We start from the raw sequence: 17,384 nt of genomic DNA on the forward strand, positions 1-17,384 counted from the left end.
TTCTTTTCATAGGGGTCAAATGAATTCACAATATTTGATTCACAGCCCAGTGTGGATCTGAAGAACAATTTGTACAGCCCAGCATCTCAGCCCTGCTCTCACATCAACATCTAACAACCAGAATCCTAACAGATCCCTGTGCTTAGGGTGCACTCATCATGCACTATGCAGTGTCAAGGGTGCATTGCTCTTTAGCTTTTTTCACAACCATGATTTTGCTCTGAGCTTGAGAACGACACAAACTCATCTATTTAATTTCTGTGAAAATCAGCTGACCTTGATCAAAACAAAAATCACTGTGCAAACTCTTAGGTGGCCCAAAAGCTCTTCTAGCACTGCAAGGGGCATGAGGGTAGAGTCTCCCACCTGAAAGCAGGCAGTATGGTAGAGACACATTTGTAGGCTCTGCTAGATAAGTGTTCTCATTCATCAGACACTGCCTAACGCTTGCAATGGGAAAGATTAACAGAAAACACCATGTGAAAGCACTTCTGATCCTTTGGCATACACTGGAGAAAATCATGTAACTTTGATACAAAAGGGGATAACTACTGAAGGGTGTTGAAATACTCATTATCACATGGGGAATCATCTCACTTGAGAACTGCCTAGCTTCTATTTTCTTCTTAAGTTTCTTAGATCAAAACTAATTCTTCCACAAAGCCATGAAAACATATCCTTTCCTGAGCAAGGATTCACTCAGCTAATACTCAGGTTAAAGTTAATCTTTAACTGGCCACCTGCATGTATCTCAAACCAACAGAATCATGAGCAGAGCAAGCACCAAAATGAACTTGCTTTCCCTCAAGAGCCTGCCAGTTAATCTTGCCAATTGTTATTCACACAGTATCATAATAGAAATGTTGCTTTTTAGATAAATAGAAATTTACTGTAACCTGCCTAAGAAGCATCCAGCCTAAAAGCCTGACTCCACAACTCCTTAAACAGCTTGCATGCACTGGTAAATCTTACTTAACGCTGATGTTACAGAACCAAATCCTAAATGATACATCTTGGAGGTCATAGATTACAATAATAGGCTATGATTAAGCTTATTATCATACAGTCATGCTGTTAATTAGTTAATTAAAAAAAAATAGTGCCATAAAATGTAAACGCGGTTTCCAAGCAAACTAAAAATGAGAATCAAGAGGTCTATGCATCAAGAGATACAGTCTACATAAAGCTGAGCCTACACCTTATGTTTTTGGTTTTGTTCTGCACATTTGGAATAGGATAGCTGCAGGATAGCTGGTTTGGCAGACCTGGGCATCTGAGTTATCATTAACAAGAAACATGGAAAAAGAATTTGGAGATGCAACTGAAATATCCAGATAGTGTTGAACATTCATGGATTAACTATCTAGTTGGGCCAGTGTCCAAGGTCCAAACACTGCCAAGGATTTAGGCACCTGACTCTCTCCAACAGCAAATGATTACATTAGTTTAAAAATTTGGCCTTTGATGCCTTTAAGGGAAAGAGCTTACTGCACAGAATGTTTCTGCAGTTCCTCAAAAATGTCAAAATTTTGGATTCATCTAATCTCTGAAATTCCCTCTACCACCAGATTGAATGGTATTTTTGAATTTAGGCCCTCCAGTTTTCCTGATACAATTATGCAGCTCAACAACCTCCAAAGAAATGCTATAATGAAACTCTTTTATTATATAAGAAAACAGACAGTAGACTTAGGTAATTCTAAAAAGATTGAGCAGGCTCATTTCCTGAAGTTTACTTCCTTTTTGTAACAAATATTTACTGTCAAATGTTTATTACTTTTACATTTGGATTTTTTTTAAACTTTACTGAATTAAAAATACCACATTACCATTGGCTAAAAGAGGAGACAGCTATATTTGCCAATAATTTCTTCAGCTAATGCCAATGACTGGTGCCAATTTTTTTTTTCATTCATATTTTTGTAGATGGCTTTGAGACTTACGATACAAGCATTCTGCAGAGAAACACAAAGGTGAAAAGAACAAAAACTCTGAAGGCTTCAAAATGAAAGCTGATCATTTCCCCTAAAGAGTTTCCTTCCATCACTCCAAACATCAGTTCAGAGTAGCATAACAGGATGTAAATATTTACTTAAATTAATGGCAGTTGATGGAGTTGATGCAAAGCTTCACAGTGTGAATACCAACACACATATCTGTAACAGGAAAATATTTTTAATAAGTGAAGGCAGATTGGTGTTAATCTGCTGAAGCTCTACAAGGCTTTTCATTAGAAAGTACTAAAGTCCTTAGAAAATATGTTCTTCTTTGGGAGATTCTAAAGGAGTGATGAAGGGAAAGAGCACAGTTTTTACTGTGTTGTAAAGATGTCAAATAATAGGACTAGTGAAAAATCTTGGGAGGCACAAACACCTGTTGGCTGTATCTTTCAGAGAACACTGCTTCTTGGCTTGTTCTTCTGGCAAGCAAATTGTCCCTAAAGCAATTCCAGACTGGACATGCAGTTTTTGCATGAGAAAAGCTGACCACCTACCAGCAGGCTGACATTCTCATTAGGCACTGGACTATCCAGGAACAGAATGGTTTTTATCTCAACAAGGGAAATAGCAAGTAACTATTCCAACACCAGGCATGCTAGGTGACACCCACACAAGTGGAAGAACTTGAATCATCCTGGGTAGATCTGAGGTTTTCTTTACAGACCTATATTCTAATACTTTGCTTCCAGTACAGTAGTCCTGGTGGTCTGCATTTTCTTGATGGAGCTGGAAAATACAACCTACCCATATTCTTTTCTTATTGTTTTATATTAGCAAGTTTCCAAATCCAAAATAAATAAAACAGTAAATGTGAAACTAAGAGCATGTTCCCAGGACTTGCATGTGTTCCATTTGGCACTTAGAAACCTCAGTTATCACTGATTATTATTTTCTTTGTTAACACTGATTTAAGATCCTAAGCACTCAGAATGGGAATAAAGGACAACTAAAAACTACAAATGCCTAGTTAGTGACAGCAAAAAAACCTGGCTGCTCCATGCCTGTCTATATAGGATAGAGTCCTGCCAGCTGGTGCTGCTGACAGGACACATGACTTTCTTCTGGGTATCTCCAAGGTCACACTGGAAGAAAGCCTTTCTCCAGTCCCTCTCTAAAGTGGGATGCAAACAAGCTCTGGCCAGAATTAAGACCTTAGGAAAAGTTTAGCTGTCCAAATGCCAGAGGACAAGTCAGGCAGCCTCATCTCAAATATGACCTGCTTTTAGAAATCAAAAATCAGTGCTTCCATTTTGCCAATCAACCATGTGAAACAAGCCATGCTGCACCCAAATCCTGACTAACCATCACGTTGCTTAGAAAACACATGGGAAGGGCACTAATTCTGCACAAATCTCTAAATAGCCTCATCAAACAGTCATTAATGTTTCCTTGGCACAGAGTTAAGAACCAGCTCCTAAGAATATTGTAGCAGTCTGAAAGTGAGGTCTACTGAAAGATCCAGACAGTCAGCAAAGCTGACTCTGTGAAAGCAGGCAAGCACTCCTGTGAGACGAGACCTTCACCTCAGCTGAACTTCCAGCAAAACAATCTCTCCCAAGTACTTCAGCAAAACAGTGTCAAAAGGGAACTGCCCTTAAGTTAAGGCCAAGTACAAACAAAAGTTTTTCTGGGTCTGCTTTAGGAGATGAAGAAGACCAATGTAGGGAAAGGAGAAGGATTGCAGAAGTATGTGCTGGTGACACAAAGATTAGTGGGAGTTTGACCACTAATTTTGTACCAGCAGTGCTGAACACACTGAAAATCCCATTAAGAAGTCCTGAGGAAGCACAGACATTTTCTTCCCCAATGCTTGACAGCTTTATTTCCACTTACCACCTTATTTCCAGGTACACCTCATGAGCTCTTACCTCCATGTTCTTACAGAATGTAGCATTGGTCCCAAACAGTATCTGGCACTGTTCATCAGCACTGTAGTGCATTCCAGGCAGCTTGTGAGGGAGCCGCACCGCGTAGCGGCTCCGGGGGTCTGTTACCAGCAAACAGGTGCTGACCTTGGACCTGTGTAAGAAATAAATATGCCTTGAAGGGAAAGCACCTTTGAGCTGGGGTGTTAGACCACTGCTGAAGAGAAGCAGTTGTCTTCTCTCTTAACAGGGAATATGATGATCTCATGTGAAATGGCAGTGATTTTTCCCAGTGTATATATGGAAAGTTTCTAAATCATTGGGACCTCTGGTCCTTGGGAATTCATCTCTGGCATCAGGCTTCGAGGCAAACCAGACCATATTCACATCATTCTGAGCTAAACATTTGTCTAAACTCTTCCTAAAACTCAGATGGAAATTCATTTCTGCCCTCAGGTTACCCAGTCCAAAGCTTCATGAGCTAGAAAGTCTCCATGTCTCACCTGAATCTCCTTAGCTGAATTTTAAGCCCTTGGTTTTTTTACCTATCACAGACATAAAGATTTTTCCTTTTGCCTTCTCAGCAATCTTTTACAAATGGGAGTATCACTTTGTCACCTCCCGTCCCTCTGGGACCAGAGTGAGTTCAGACACAATTTCTTTTTCAACTTCATGCCTTTAATACAACAGCAGAGTTGTTTCTGTTTTTTTTGTTTTTTCACTTTTTTTTAGATTACTTTCTCTCCCATCTCTAATCCCCAGAGGGAGGAATTTTCCATGCTGAATCCATTTCTAGCCACAAAATCACTGGCCACTACACCAGACACTGTTTGTCAGAGAGCTGCACTGTAAGGCTGAATTACAGAACAGAGTTCAGACAATTCCAGTGTTTGCTGTGGTACATGAGATGTTAACAAGCAGCAGGACAGAAATCCTTCCTCAACTGCTGAGCATGATGAACTGAAATATGAATGCAGTGGGAAAGAAGTTTATAGTGAACTGTTTAAGGCCACCACTCACTGAAATGTGAGAAAACATATCAGAATTACCTCCAGGCAAAAAGTTTCCATAAAATAAAAGCTATTTAACAACAATAATCTAAAAGACACAGCACAAAGCTGGCATCATCCGTCAATGGATATGATTTTTTTTCAGGCCACCTACACACAGATTTCTGTCATCACAACATAAAAGGCATTTTTTTATAAAATGAAGGTGATCTGGGATTCTTTTCAAGACAATATCAGTACATTCAAGACTACACAAAATTCTGCCTCTCTGCAAACCTCAGTTTCAAAGGCCTGCTGTAATGGAGACACATTTGAATTTGCATACCCTAATAACACAGGTACACATTTTTGCAAAAGGAAAAATCTTTAGCTTTTCACTTTCAAATAACACATTGGATTCTTGCCTGACAGGCTTTTTGATAACCAGTACAATCCTTACTTTAGGAAGTTCTCAAGGTCATCGCGGCTGCATGAAGACCAGGAAAGGTCACTTGGGTTCCTGCCCTTCACCCATTCTCCAGACATAATGTGAGACCTCCCTGCACAGGGCTGATGATCATCATCATGGCTCATTCCCATGCTGTTTGATTAGAAGAAAACAAGACAAAAAAGAACTATCAAGTTATGAGTGGGTTTCTCATTTCCCCTTGGACTTAGTAACAACATTTAACAGTTCCAAATACCAGAATCATTCACCTACTGCTCTGGACACCTGTTTCATAATAAACTATAGGTTCCTTTAATTTGTCTCTTGATTTCACAAAGGTTTTGTGTGTTTCAAAGTTTTAAATGCACTCTGCATGGACTTTCTTACCAGGAAATGTAACTATATGAGGATTCATGACAGTGATTCATCATTTGGATTAATAGGAACTTGTTAGGTCTTTAGCTGGCTGGGCTGAGCAAGACAGAACTGACTTTAAATCTGGTGTTGGACTCTTTAATCCATGCTGTTTCTCTACAGATCAGAGGCTCCTGTTTGCTTTCTGAGCATGCTCTTGGCTTTTGTTTCTTTCCAGTTTTGGGATTCAACTGTTTAAAGCCTAAACACAACATATATTTTTAGTTGCAATGAACCAAAACCAGTTTCAGCAGTTTGATAATTATGGCTTAGATTAAACCACCATCTATGCTATTTTTAGCTTCAAGTGAAGATTATATGGTGAAGTCTATTATTTTAGGTTTATCTCCAGGGACATTATTATTTTTAGCAAAACTACATTTAAAATAATTCTTAGTCTCAAAAGTTCAGAGTTATTCTTGTTTTAAAGCTTGGTGGGTTTAGAACACAGCAGAAACATTAACATCAAGCAAATTTTGTTTGATGCAGGCAGGAACAATTTAACAGCCTATTAGTAACTCTAACTTCAAAACAATAAAGAATGAAATTCCTGCTCCACTGAAGTGAATGGGAGATTTGCCATTGACTTCAATGGAACCTGGAGTTCACTCCAAGTATTTTACCCATGTTGTTTCTACACACAGAGAAAACTCTTCACATGCTAGGAAGAAAGTTCCAGCAGTATCCCTCCAATGCAAATAAGCCCATCTAAAGTTCATATTCCTGAAAGTCAGGAAAGGAAGAGCTCAGTACCACAAAGCAAGGTATGTAAGCTTGCTGGAAATCTTCCAGAGGAAAGTTTGCCTGCCCTAAAATGCCAGTTTAAAAGGCTTGTGGACATGCAGAAATCATTCTAATGAAAATGAAGCAGGTTTCCAACATCTTTTTCAGCTTGCCTGCCTTGAGACTGCCATAGTGCTGAGACTCAAAGTTGGGTCCCTCAGGTTCCTACTATGTCAGGGCTTCCGTGGGACAAGACTTGGCAGCTTCCCATGCTGGCAGCTTCCTGAACAGCCTCCTAATCAGCACCTCAGCTGTTCCACTTGAAAAAGGAGAAAACAAACCATCTTCCTGACTTTTCAAAGTGTGTTGGGCTCCCTGATTTTATCTCCTCCACAAAAGACTGTTGTTTAGTCTAGAGTTCCTTCATTAAGATTAATGCCTTAGCTTTCCAATTAACTTCATTAATTCTTTGTTAATTTGTTGAAAGTAGGCTTTGTTGTTGTTGTTGTTGTTGTCAAACAGCATGAACAACAGCTACTAATTAGTACACTCCTGTCCTTAACTTAATTTTAAATCTGACCCCACGGAATATGTCTGCAGAGGAGAAAAGGGTAACAGTCATTACTAGGCTCTGATTTTGGAGGGGTATTTTGAGGCAGACAGAACATACTCTCTATGAGAACTCACATATCAGAGTTACTTACAGACTTCTTCTGAAATTTGTTCAATTGTTGCATGTGTGGAAATCAACACTTTTCTGAATCATTCCTGATCTCTTAAAAGGAATTCTTTACAAAGTTATAAGCAAGAAAGAATTGAGTCTGAGCTCTTGGTATAAAGCAAAGGAGCTCTGCTAAGTCAAAAGAACCATACCAAGTTATATTATCTAGGGAACTGAGCTCAAGGTACACAGGCAACCTCTACTGGCCTCTCTGTGATGAGTTTCTGGTAGAATTAAACCAGCAACACCTTTGGAGCCTGTTTTAATTGGCAGTACAGAACTTTTCCCAGCATCTACTTTACCTTACAATGACTCACTTAAGGAAAGGATTAAATGACCTACAGGACTAAGGCATACCCTAGCATGCTAACACATTCTTTTCTGAAGTTCAAGGGTCTCCAGCTACATCAAAGGGATCAGTTTTTCCTGAACACATAGCAAATGTAATGCCATGCTGACTCTTTTCACTAATGAATAGTCCCCTTCCTTTCAACAGAAACAAACTGGACAGAGCATTATGTGTTTGTGCTAAACAGCAGTGCAAGTGCTGATTCAGTACTTTGCATTTTCTTTGTGATTATCTAATCTTACCTGCTATTCAGAAGTTCACATGGAATTAGAAGGAGATAATCAGTCTCTGGAAATATTCTGCCATGAGAAGGAGTTCTATTCTTACATGAAATGATCTTGAAAAAAGAGCTGATAAGAATGGCTCTTGGAGTAAGAGCAGGCATGTCAAAATGGCACTACACTACCCTGCAGACCCAGTGCCCTCTGTGCTCTCTGTACCAGAGCTTTTCGTTTTATCAGGAGTAGCAAACACATGCTGCATGTTACCCTTACACAGCAAAGCCAGCAGAGCCATTACAGATGAGCAGGACTCAATTTCCCTTTGTGCTGTTACTACCACAGGGCCACCAGTTTCATTCTAAGCACAGGGTAAATTTCAGCCTTCAGTTCATCACAGCCTCCTGAAGACAATGAGCTTCCTCAAAGGCAAGAACAGCTTAGACTGTCAGCCCTTAAAATCCTTTCATTCTATGTTTATTCAAAGCAAGCACAACAGGACTCTGGTTTCACACTCCAGCTTCTTTTCTAATATAAATAATGCATTGGTTATCAGTCAAAGACACTGAGGCATCACTGAAGGAGTCCTGCAGCATATTTATTGTTGCTCATCACATGTGAGTCCAGAAACAAGCTGACTGACCAGTTTGAGTTCTGACTGTTAACACAATCACAGCAAGGCAAATTTTATCAGGAGTCACAGGGAACAACAGATCTCTTTGATGCTGTTTTCTTGTGGAACAAGACTTTAAAGTTGCATTGCTATGAATAAAAAAAAAAACAGTATGCAGTCTCTCAAAGCCCTGGCCTCTCTGAAGTCTGTGCTCCTTTCCAGGACACTTCTCCGTCAGAGTCTGTGCAGCAATCAGAGCTGGGTCAGGATGCCAGAACTACACTCTGGGCCTGAGCTGGCCAATTCCTTGTGTAACCCTTTTTAGATAAATGCAATTAACAGCCCTTTGTTTTCCCACAGCAATGCTTAATAAATGCACTTGCTTTGTTTTTTTCAGCCATTAGTGGAGCTTCTCCTCTAGACAGTTAATGTAACTAAACTGGTCTGTTTACCCTTGGTGCCTTTTCCAATGTTTCCTGTTATTCTTTAACAGCCTGAGCCAAAGCTCACCAAAGCCTGTGGAAAGCCTCCTACTGCCTTCCATGCACTGTGCGTTGCACCTCCAAGTTCTTAAGGTCATGTACACAAATCTTCATCAGAACCACTATGGCTCACAACAGGTTTCCTATTAAAAGTCCCAAATCTGAGCTTAAGGATAATGCCAAGGGCTGGGGGGGAAACTGATTTAGGAGATGCTTTAAATTTTTTAAACAGCTGCAACTTTGTGGCTGGTTAACAGACCACTTGAGAAATCCCCAGGATTATTATAATGCACTCCCCCTCTGGTGGGGAAAGATTCTGAAGTGGGAACAAGAGGTAAATTTGATGGAAAATACCATCAGCACTGAAAGAATGGTTTTTCTTCAGAAAAAGGCAGAAAGACTGAGGCAAGTGAAAGGAAGAATAATGAGGAAGGAAAGCCTGAAAAAAACACACTCAGAAGTGGAAACACCATGAGCTTCTACAGTTCCTCTGTTTCAAACAGAACTTCAGCTGTCTGTTAGTAAGAACTTCTCCATAGCTTGCCTGTGAAAGCCAAACCATTCCATTTGTCTGCAAATAATTCAGGGAGAGTCAAATGCTGGTTCACTTCAGAAAAGAGTGAGTCAGGACTAGCAACACTACCCAAGGTGACCTGGCTGCCACCCCAGCTGCTTATTAAACTTCTGCACAACACACAACTGATTGCTCCCCACACAACTGTCCCAAACCTTCAAGTCACCATTTCTCCAAAGGCCAGTGAGGCTGTCCAGGTACCAAGAAGGAAAAGAGGACAGTGCTCTGTCACTTCTCCAGAGAAATCCAAGGGAGACACTTTCTTTCTCTGAAGAACCAAGTCACAAACATCTGCAACTTTGTAAGTTCAGCAAGATGTTAAAAAGGAAAAGCTCCTTGGGGCCACTTGCCCAACATGGACTTAAAGAACTGAGCAAAGAGCCTGCTACAGCAATGTCCCCAGTATAGAGGTGGACAGGAGAAGGCAGTGATCTCTTTCTCCCAGTGAAAAGCTCAGAGGGCCACTCTTGGCTGATCTTTGTTTGCTGGAAAGCATGTTTTCTTTGCCTGTGTTTACAACAGGCTCTTAGTCCAAAGATGATCTCTAAAAGGCTCTGCTCCTGCAAGGCAACAGTGAACTGCTGTGAGCTGTAAGCAGTACCAGGAGGTGCACATCACAGCAGGGTAGGTCACCACTGACCTTCTCAAAAGAGCCATGGAGAGAAGCCATTCCCTGTGACCCAGCTTGCCATGACTCATACACAAGTTATTGCAGAGCCAGGACTAAGCCCAAGATTTCTTTCTAAGCCCCACTGGAGAAATATAAATACAAAGGGAGAGCAGACGGGACAACATCCTCACATAGCATGAGAGGGAAGGGAGAAGGGGAGCTGTCATTTATCCTCTCTGGCATTTCAGTGTGGGAGGGGTGACAGTGTCCCATGAAAGCCTGCTGCTTAGACATCCTGTGGGCACAAATGCCATCAGTGTATCCTCATGAAGGACATAAGAGAAGAACAAAATTCCTCCCTCTTCCCACTTCCTACAGAGTCTCCATGAATGGTTGAGAAGGGAGTCCCATCTCTAGAGTCCATCCAATCTCAACCACGACAGAAGATGCTGGTATAGAAAGAGGTTATACAAGGTGCATGCCTGACAGCTGAGAACATTAAACACTGTCATTAAACTCAGATCAATATAGGTCACTAAGCAGAGGATGTACGTCAACAGCTCTCAGCAGCTACTAACTTGGGCTGGATCTGAACCAGCAACTTAGAAATGGGAGACAGTGTATCACATAATCAAGCCTGTGAGCCATCCAGTCCCAAATCGAGTTCAATGTTAGGAATTTTTATTAAGGTTTGAAATTGAAGCTGCATCACTGGAAAGATGCCTACTTCTGAACTGGTTCAACATGTTCAATGTTTCAATATAAAACGCTGATATCTTGCAAGTTATGAGGCTTCCAACCGGTTGAGAATAAAGGCATGAAAGTGGCAGAAGTGAAACAGGGTTACTCTTTAGAGCTGGGATCATAATTGGAGCTGCAACACAAAATGAGGACTGTGAATTTTGAGAGAGAGGAAGGTGATGCATCTGCAAAGCAACCAAAGGGAGGCAGAGACAGCCAGAGGAGTCAGAAGGGAGTCCAAGTGAGGCTTGGATGGAGGGCAAACTAACAAATGCTGGGAAAACATGCTGAGGTGAGCTGAGCTGGGGAGGAGGCAATGAAACAACTTGCATAACCTTCTTACAAAAACAACAGTCCTAGGGCTGTTGGTTTAATAGGAAACAGCCCTTTTCACCTTGTGTTTTTCAAACATGCAAACACAGTTGCCTTAATATAACTCAACTATTTCAGAAGCTGTCAGAAAATACTTTGGGAAGCTGGAAATGAAGCTGCTTAAAGAATTTGAAGTAATAAATAATTCTGCACATAATGTTATCTAGAATAGAGGTGTTCAGGATGGGTGCTGAGCTATTTATTTTTTTTTATTAGGAGAGACAACATTTAAAGGGAACCATGACTACTGGACTCTTGTTTTCATAACCAAGTTTATGTCACTCTCCAATAATGAAGTAACCAGATATTTTATATGGTTATCTACTCATCAAACAGCCAAGAAGTCAACAACAGCAAGTGAGAACACACGAATGCCTATGGTGAAAAACAGTGTGGAAAGCTGTGGTTTATTCAGCTGCATGACAGATCCAGCCCTTTATGATATGGTTTTCATTTAAAAAGAATTAGTTCTTTTGCCATGGAATCTGGAAGGCAGCAAGTATGAGCTTGTGCCACCAGGGACAGAGCACACACGGGAGGCTGGCATGGCAGGAACGGGCAGTATGTGGCTTTTTTCTCACCCAAACATTTCACCTAAAAGCTTGTTGCTCATGTGGTTCTCCATACCTGTAACAAACCCCACTGACATCAGCTATAAGTCCTTCTTTATGGTCTGATGGAAGTTAGACCGGGGTCATGAAGAACAGAGTGAATCATCTTATCATCATCTCCCCAGCAATAATATCACATGCTCACACTATTTATTAGTTTTTCCAGAGGACACTTGCTCATACAATTCTCTCCCTCAAATCCTTGCCTCCTTTGAAGAGTGGCTGCATAACTTCAGGGCAGGCAGTGCCTGCTGTACTCCAAGACTTCTGGTAAGATGCAGGAATCCAGTTGTCATGCAACTAAACACTTCCATTCCAATGGCTTGCTTCCACTGTATCAGGTTTGTAGGACTTGATTCCAACACAGCAACCTTTTCCAGAAAATGCTTCAGTGTTTCTGGTAAGAATCAGCAGGTTTTGAGAATGCAGAGGGTAGTGTCCCATCTGGCAGAAAAAGGAGTGCTCTACTGAACACAGAAATAGCTAAAGCTGATCAATGTATGCACAAATAACTTGGTGGAAACTGCCCATTGAAGAGCTAGCACTACCTCAAGAAAACACCCTTCTTCCTGATCTTCATGCTCATTCCTCTCAAAGTTCCACAAATCTCTAAACATGAGAGCTGTCAGCCAGAGCAGCTGCATTCAGGCAGGACTGTGATTCTACAGCACAGTGTAAGCCATTTGGTACCTACTCCCTCAGCATCCACAGGTTCAGACCTGAACCTACGTAGGCAGTGGAGATGCAGGAAAGGTTCATGCAATGAATCCAATCTCACTACCCATGGGAATGAGTGCCCAGAGCTCCTTTTCTGCCTTCACAACCTCCCGAGAGGATCAGGAGCTCAGCACACTTAAGCTTATAATAACTATTTCACTGCCTTGTACTCACGAGAGCCCACAATGATTTCCATGCCTGCCTTTCACTTCTGGCCCTATGGGCTTTAACATCACACAGCTTATAGATTCCTGTCCCCCTTAAATTCCTAGGGCACTACCCCATCTCCCCAGCAGCTCAGAATTTCTAAAGCCTTTCAGATGCCAACAGGACATAGAGGCAACAGGTTCCTGACACAACAGTGTCGGAAAGAGTCAAGGATTACTTTAACAGTCCAATTACTACTGAAGGGATGAACACAGATATATCAAAAAACACTCACTGTAAAACAGGCACCAGGGGCTCTTTACTGAGAATCACCTCTCTCAGGCTCTCAATGAAGAGAAACTGACAACTTGTCACGATCACCCTGGAGCAAGAATAAAGTTATCTGAGGGCAAAGGGTAACATCCCAATGAAAATGTATGCAGTGAGCTGTTTCCTTTCCCTGTACAAGATTTAATCCCTTTCTTGGACATAAAAAAAGCTCTCTCTACCACTTGCTGCAGAAATTCTTGCAGAGGGAGGACAGTGCCTATGAATGAGACAGTGCTGGGCAGAGAAAGACTGCTCATTTCTCTTGCTCTGGTGAGCAGAGGCTGCTGTGCTCCATCTGTAGCTCCTTGTATGCTGAAAGCACCCTGGTGCATCACAGAAGTAACATGCTGAAGGGTAACAAGCTGTTTGCTTTCAGCACTAACTGAAGTGGGTGAGAACGAGGCCTCAGAAAATGTGACATGCATTTCCTCAGGAGATGAAAAGGGAATATAAATTGTAGGGTGGAAAAAAGACAAACCCCTGGGAAAGCTGGGTGGGATTTCCCACCCACTAGGGGAGAAAGACAAAAGCTCAGTAAGAAGGACTGACGTGTTTGTCACTCAAAGTGTTAGCAACCTAAAGGGAAGCTCTTGCATGCAGTCACTTGAGTGCACTTTTCTAAAACTCCAGTGAAACCAGTGAAAGCCTCCAGTCAACTACATTAATGACTGAGGGTCAAACCTGAACAAAGAGATGCAACACAAGACAGCCTTAAAGGAGAAAGGAAGGGGAATTGAGAGACAGTGGAGTGTATTTGCCAAATCTGTGCAACACAAGTAACCACAGATGTCCCACAATCTGCTCCATCAGGAAGCCACCCACTGCTGAGTGCTGGGGGAAGCGGGGCAGCCTGGGGAATGCACTGTAGGAGTCAGGAATGCTGGCTGCCTTCCCCACACTGGGAGATGAATTCTCCATTCCTGGAGGTGGGAATGAGGAGATGGCCAATATCAAAAGACAAAGAGGTGTGAAGTAACTGCAATATATATAATTCTACTGGCATCAAGTCTTCTAAGTCCCCAGACAAGGCAGCGGGCACATGCTTTATGGTCTCCAGAGCAGCAGAAATCCTTTTCACACAAAGTAATACTTTTCAGCCTCTTTCTTTAATTCTTCTTTTCTTGGTCTATGTTGCAAATGGCTATGGGCTTGCAGATTCAATGCAATAAGAAATCCATCCCATGTGACCCTCATACCTTGGTTTACCAAAGTGCCAGGTGACTGGAGTGGACAGTAACAAACCTGTGCATCCTCTTTCGCTTGCAAGAATGAAGAAAAAAACCCAAACCTGTCCAGAAAGTAGTTGCACAGGAAGCATGATGTGCAGTTATAAGCTACCAATGGATCAGTCTGCAATAGTTGAGCTGAAGACATTGGTTGTAAGGACATGGCATTTACAGTGGAATCCTTGTCATAATCACTCCCATCACTCAGGAGTGCTTCACATCCTTACGGAAACGCTGTTTCCGGTAATGCTCCTCCTGAATACCAGATCCCTAAACTCCTGGGATTTTAGAGAATGGTGCAGCTGGGAAAATAATTCATAATCCCAGAACCATCTGGTCATGAAGGTTCATAAATGATTTTAAAAGTTCAGCATGCTATCTTACTTAGTCTCACTCGTTTGATCAACAGGAAGAAACTTGATATCAAACAGGAATGGTGCAAATTATGGCTTGGTATCAAAGCAATTTGGAAATGATACATCCAGACCAGTGCTGAAGTGGAATTCTTTGGGTAGTGGGTGCCTGGTTGCCTATCAAGCTCAAGGCTAACAAAGCCAAGTTTGCTTTTATATTGTCTGAGAGTGCCTTATGAAAAAAGTAAAAGGAACTTGAAAAGAGAGACTCCTGCTTTGAATAACTTTGACTGGAACATGTTAACACGAGGACAAATTACAGGGATATAAAAAAGTCTGTTATCTTCATTAGTAGATATCTCTTTAGAGGGTCTCTTGCTGATAAGAGGTGCAGCATGCATGTCATTTAACTGATGACAGCTTCCTGGAGACTGAGTAGGAGTTTTTCTCATGTGATTCTGTCCATCACACTCAGAAGTGCCTCCTGCAACAATGTATTTGGCAAACCTGGTAAGGTTACTTCAACAAACACCATAAAAATTTCAGAATGAGCTGCAGATATGTATTGTAGCATTTAAGATATAGAATGAAAACATTAACAGATTTTTCTAAACAGGTCGGTTTATTAATTTGAATGAAAAGAAGCTTTGGCATCATATCTAGATTAGTGCTGAAAAGGTGTCAATAAGAGAGTGAAATAATAGAGAAAAGAAGTAAAAAAAACCATACCTGATGGAGAGGATGACACTTAAAATTATGCATGCTGGTGTTTGTTCACAGAAGCAGAAAAGAATAAGACCAAGTCATTATTACAATGTCCTGTAGGAAAATCCAGTTTGAAAGATTACTTTAAACCTGCCAACCTGAATCTTTATCAAAAATTGACCACTGATGAACACAGTGGCTCAGAACATCTACTAGGGAAGAGTTCTGCCCTCTTGGGTAAATCTGTCCTATGTCAGAGCAAGGAGCTTTACTTGAGATAAAGGAAGCACCAAAGAGGGATGAATTTACCTACTGAAAGGTGCTATGGGTTTTCAAGAGGAAGAAAGGAAAAGTGTGATTTTCTTCTTTCCTAGGAAAGATACATTTCCTCAGCACAAAGATTATCTTCAATTGAGAAGCAAACTGTTTCTAGGGAGCATTTCTTTATCCTCCTCTAGTTCTAACATGTATAATTAAAATTAATATTTAATACAACGGATTAGAAACCTGCCACTTCATTAGCTCACTCTGGAGTGATGCCAGCAGACAGCAGGGTGGTAGGAAGCTGGAAGACACAGGCAGGTTTTGGCCTCTCATTGGCAGGTGAGTCAGCTGCCAGGGGGTGGACATCAGAAATTTCTGAAACTGTCCCACATGTGGCTAAGATCTGGCACACAAAATAAGTGTCTCAGTGGCCTTCGGAGCGTAGAAAGAAGGCACAGTAAAAAAAACCCTCAGTTTTAAGGCTTAACAGTCTGAGCTAATTAGAGCTCAGCAGGAAGGAAACTTTTCAAGCAAGTGAGAATAAACCATTATGATCAGACCCCTTTTGCTTTGGTTTGTTTTACCTAAACAAGAACAAAAACAGAAAACTGAGAAAATTGTGGATTACTCTTTTTTTTTTTTTTTTTTTTTTTTTCAAACTAGGGTTCAAGTAAGACATAAATGACAAAACTCCCTGCTGGGTTGGATTCAACAACGGAAAGAGGCCCAGCATCTGATGTAGGGAGGATTTTGCAGAAGGAAAGGGATCAGTGAGAACAAAGAAAGCCTGTTTATTTCGTTTGTCTAGTGGCCTCTTTTTGCTGAATTTTATTCCTCAACAGAACTGTTGGCCAAGAGGCAGCCAACCCTGTTCCACTACAGTGCAGCTGCCCACTGACATAATGGTAAAGGGAACCACGTTTTTAGAGGCAACATCATTTTCACTGGCATTGCTGCTGCGGAGTTACTATTGAAGGCTTTTCTGAGTGACAGGCTGGGATTTATCACCTTCCCCAGCTCTGCAGTCATTTTCACCTGGAACCTGTTGAACTCAGCAGGCCAGGAAGACAGCATGGGTTACAGGCTATTGGAACCCCACTGCTAGTGGAAAAGTCAACATTTCAGTTAGATTGCTGCCCTTGTATAAAAACAAATGATTATCTGGTAAATGGCACTTGCAAACCTAATATTTCCTGTGTTGGTGTGTACTGTAGAGGTTGCACAATGGAGACTTGTACTGTCCCTATGTTTTGGGTCACTGGGTACACAAAGCTGTTGCCAGAGGAGTCAATGAAGTATGAAACCAGAACCCTTGTAGCAGGAAGCACATACAAGATCTGCCAAATCATTACAGCCCAGCTACTTAACAGAGTCTTGGCTTACTCAGCAGAATAAGCCCTCAAAAAGAAAGGCATAGCTGGCAAAGCCACAAAGCTATTGATTAAACTAGAATTGTGTTGTCTGGGAGCTCCTAAATGGCAGTCGCTTGCCTCTTTGGTGCCGTTTTATTATGTGAAGTGAAGCTGTACAAGATGCTCAAAAACAAAGAAATTAGAGGGGTTGCAAGAGAATGTTGCTTCACTAGGGATTACACAGACATCCTTCACAATGCGTAGAGTAAAACCATAGAAACTCCTGCCCAGAACCACACCAATGCTTGCCACAGGAGTCCAGAAAGCAATGGGAGGTGGACATTCCCACGCCCAGTTCCAATGTGGTTACACTCCAATACACTGCTAATATCAAGCTACTTAGGTACATAATTTATTATTTGTGTGTGTGTGTCTAAAACAGACCCCTTAGTGTGTTACTGAAAGTGGAAGAAGCATCTAATGACATTCTAGGCTATACCTAGTTCTCTCTCCAAATCAGAGTATGTTATTAAAAATTACTCTGAGCAGATCACACCAAT

The 17,384-nt window shown here is 41.4% G+C and overlaps 1 protein-coding gene across 1 annotated transcript in view; it reads right to left on the bottom strand.

Annotated features, from left to right (window-relative positions):
- The window catches only part of ADAMTS17 (ADAM metallopeptidase with thrombospondin type 1 motif 17), a 168,812-nt gene that overhangs the window by 78,962 nt on the left and 72,466 nt on the right, over positions 1-17,384 (bottom strand). The window contains exons 9-10 of the mRNA XM_030456917.1: positions 5,315-5,455; positions 3,869-4,019 (exon numbers count right to left, since the gene is read on the bottom strand). Of these exons, the coding sequence (XP_030312777.1) occupies positions 3,869-4,019; positions 5,315-5,455 (292 nt within the window). The remainder of the gene's footprint in view (positions 1-3,868; positions 4,020-5,314; positions 5,456-17,384) is intronic.

Source organism: Calypte anna, chromosome 10 (assembly GCF_003957555.1).
Source record: "Calypte anna isolate BGI_N300 chromosome 10, bCalAnn1_v1.p, whole genome shotgun sequence".
NCBI classification, from domain to species: Eukaryota; Metazoa; Chordata; class Aves; order Apodiformes; family Trochilidae; genus Calypte; species Calypte anna.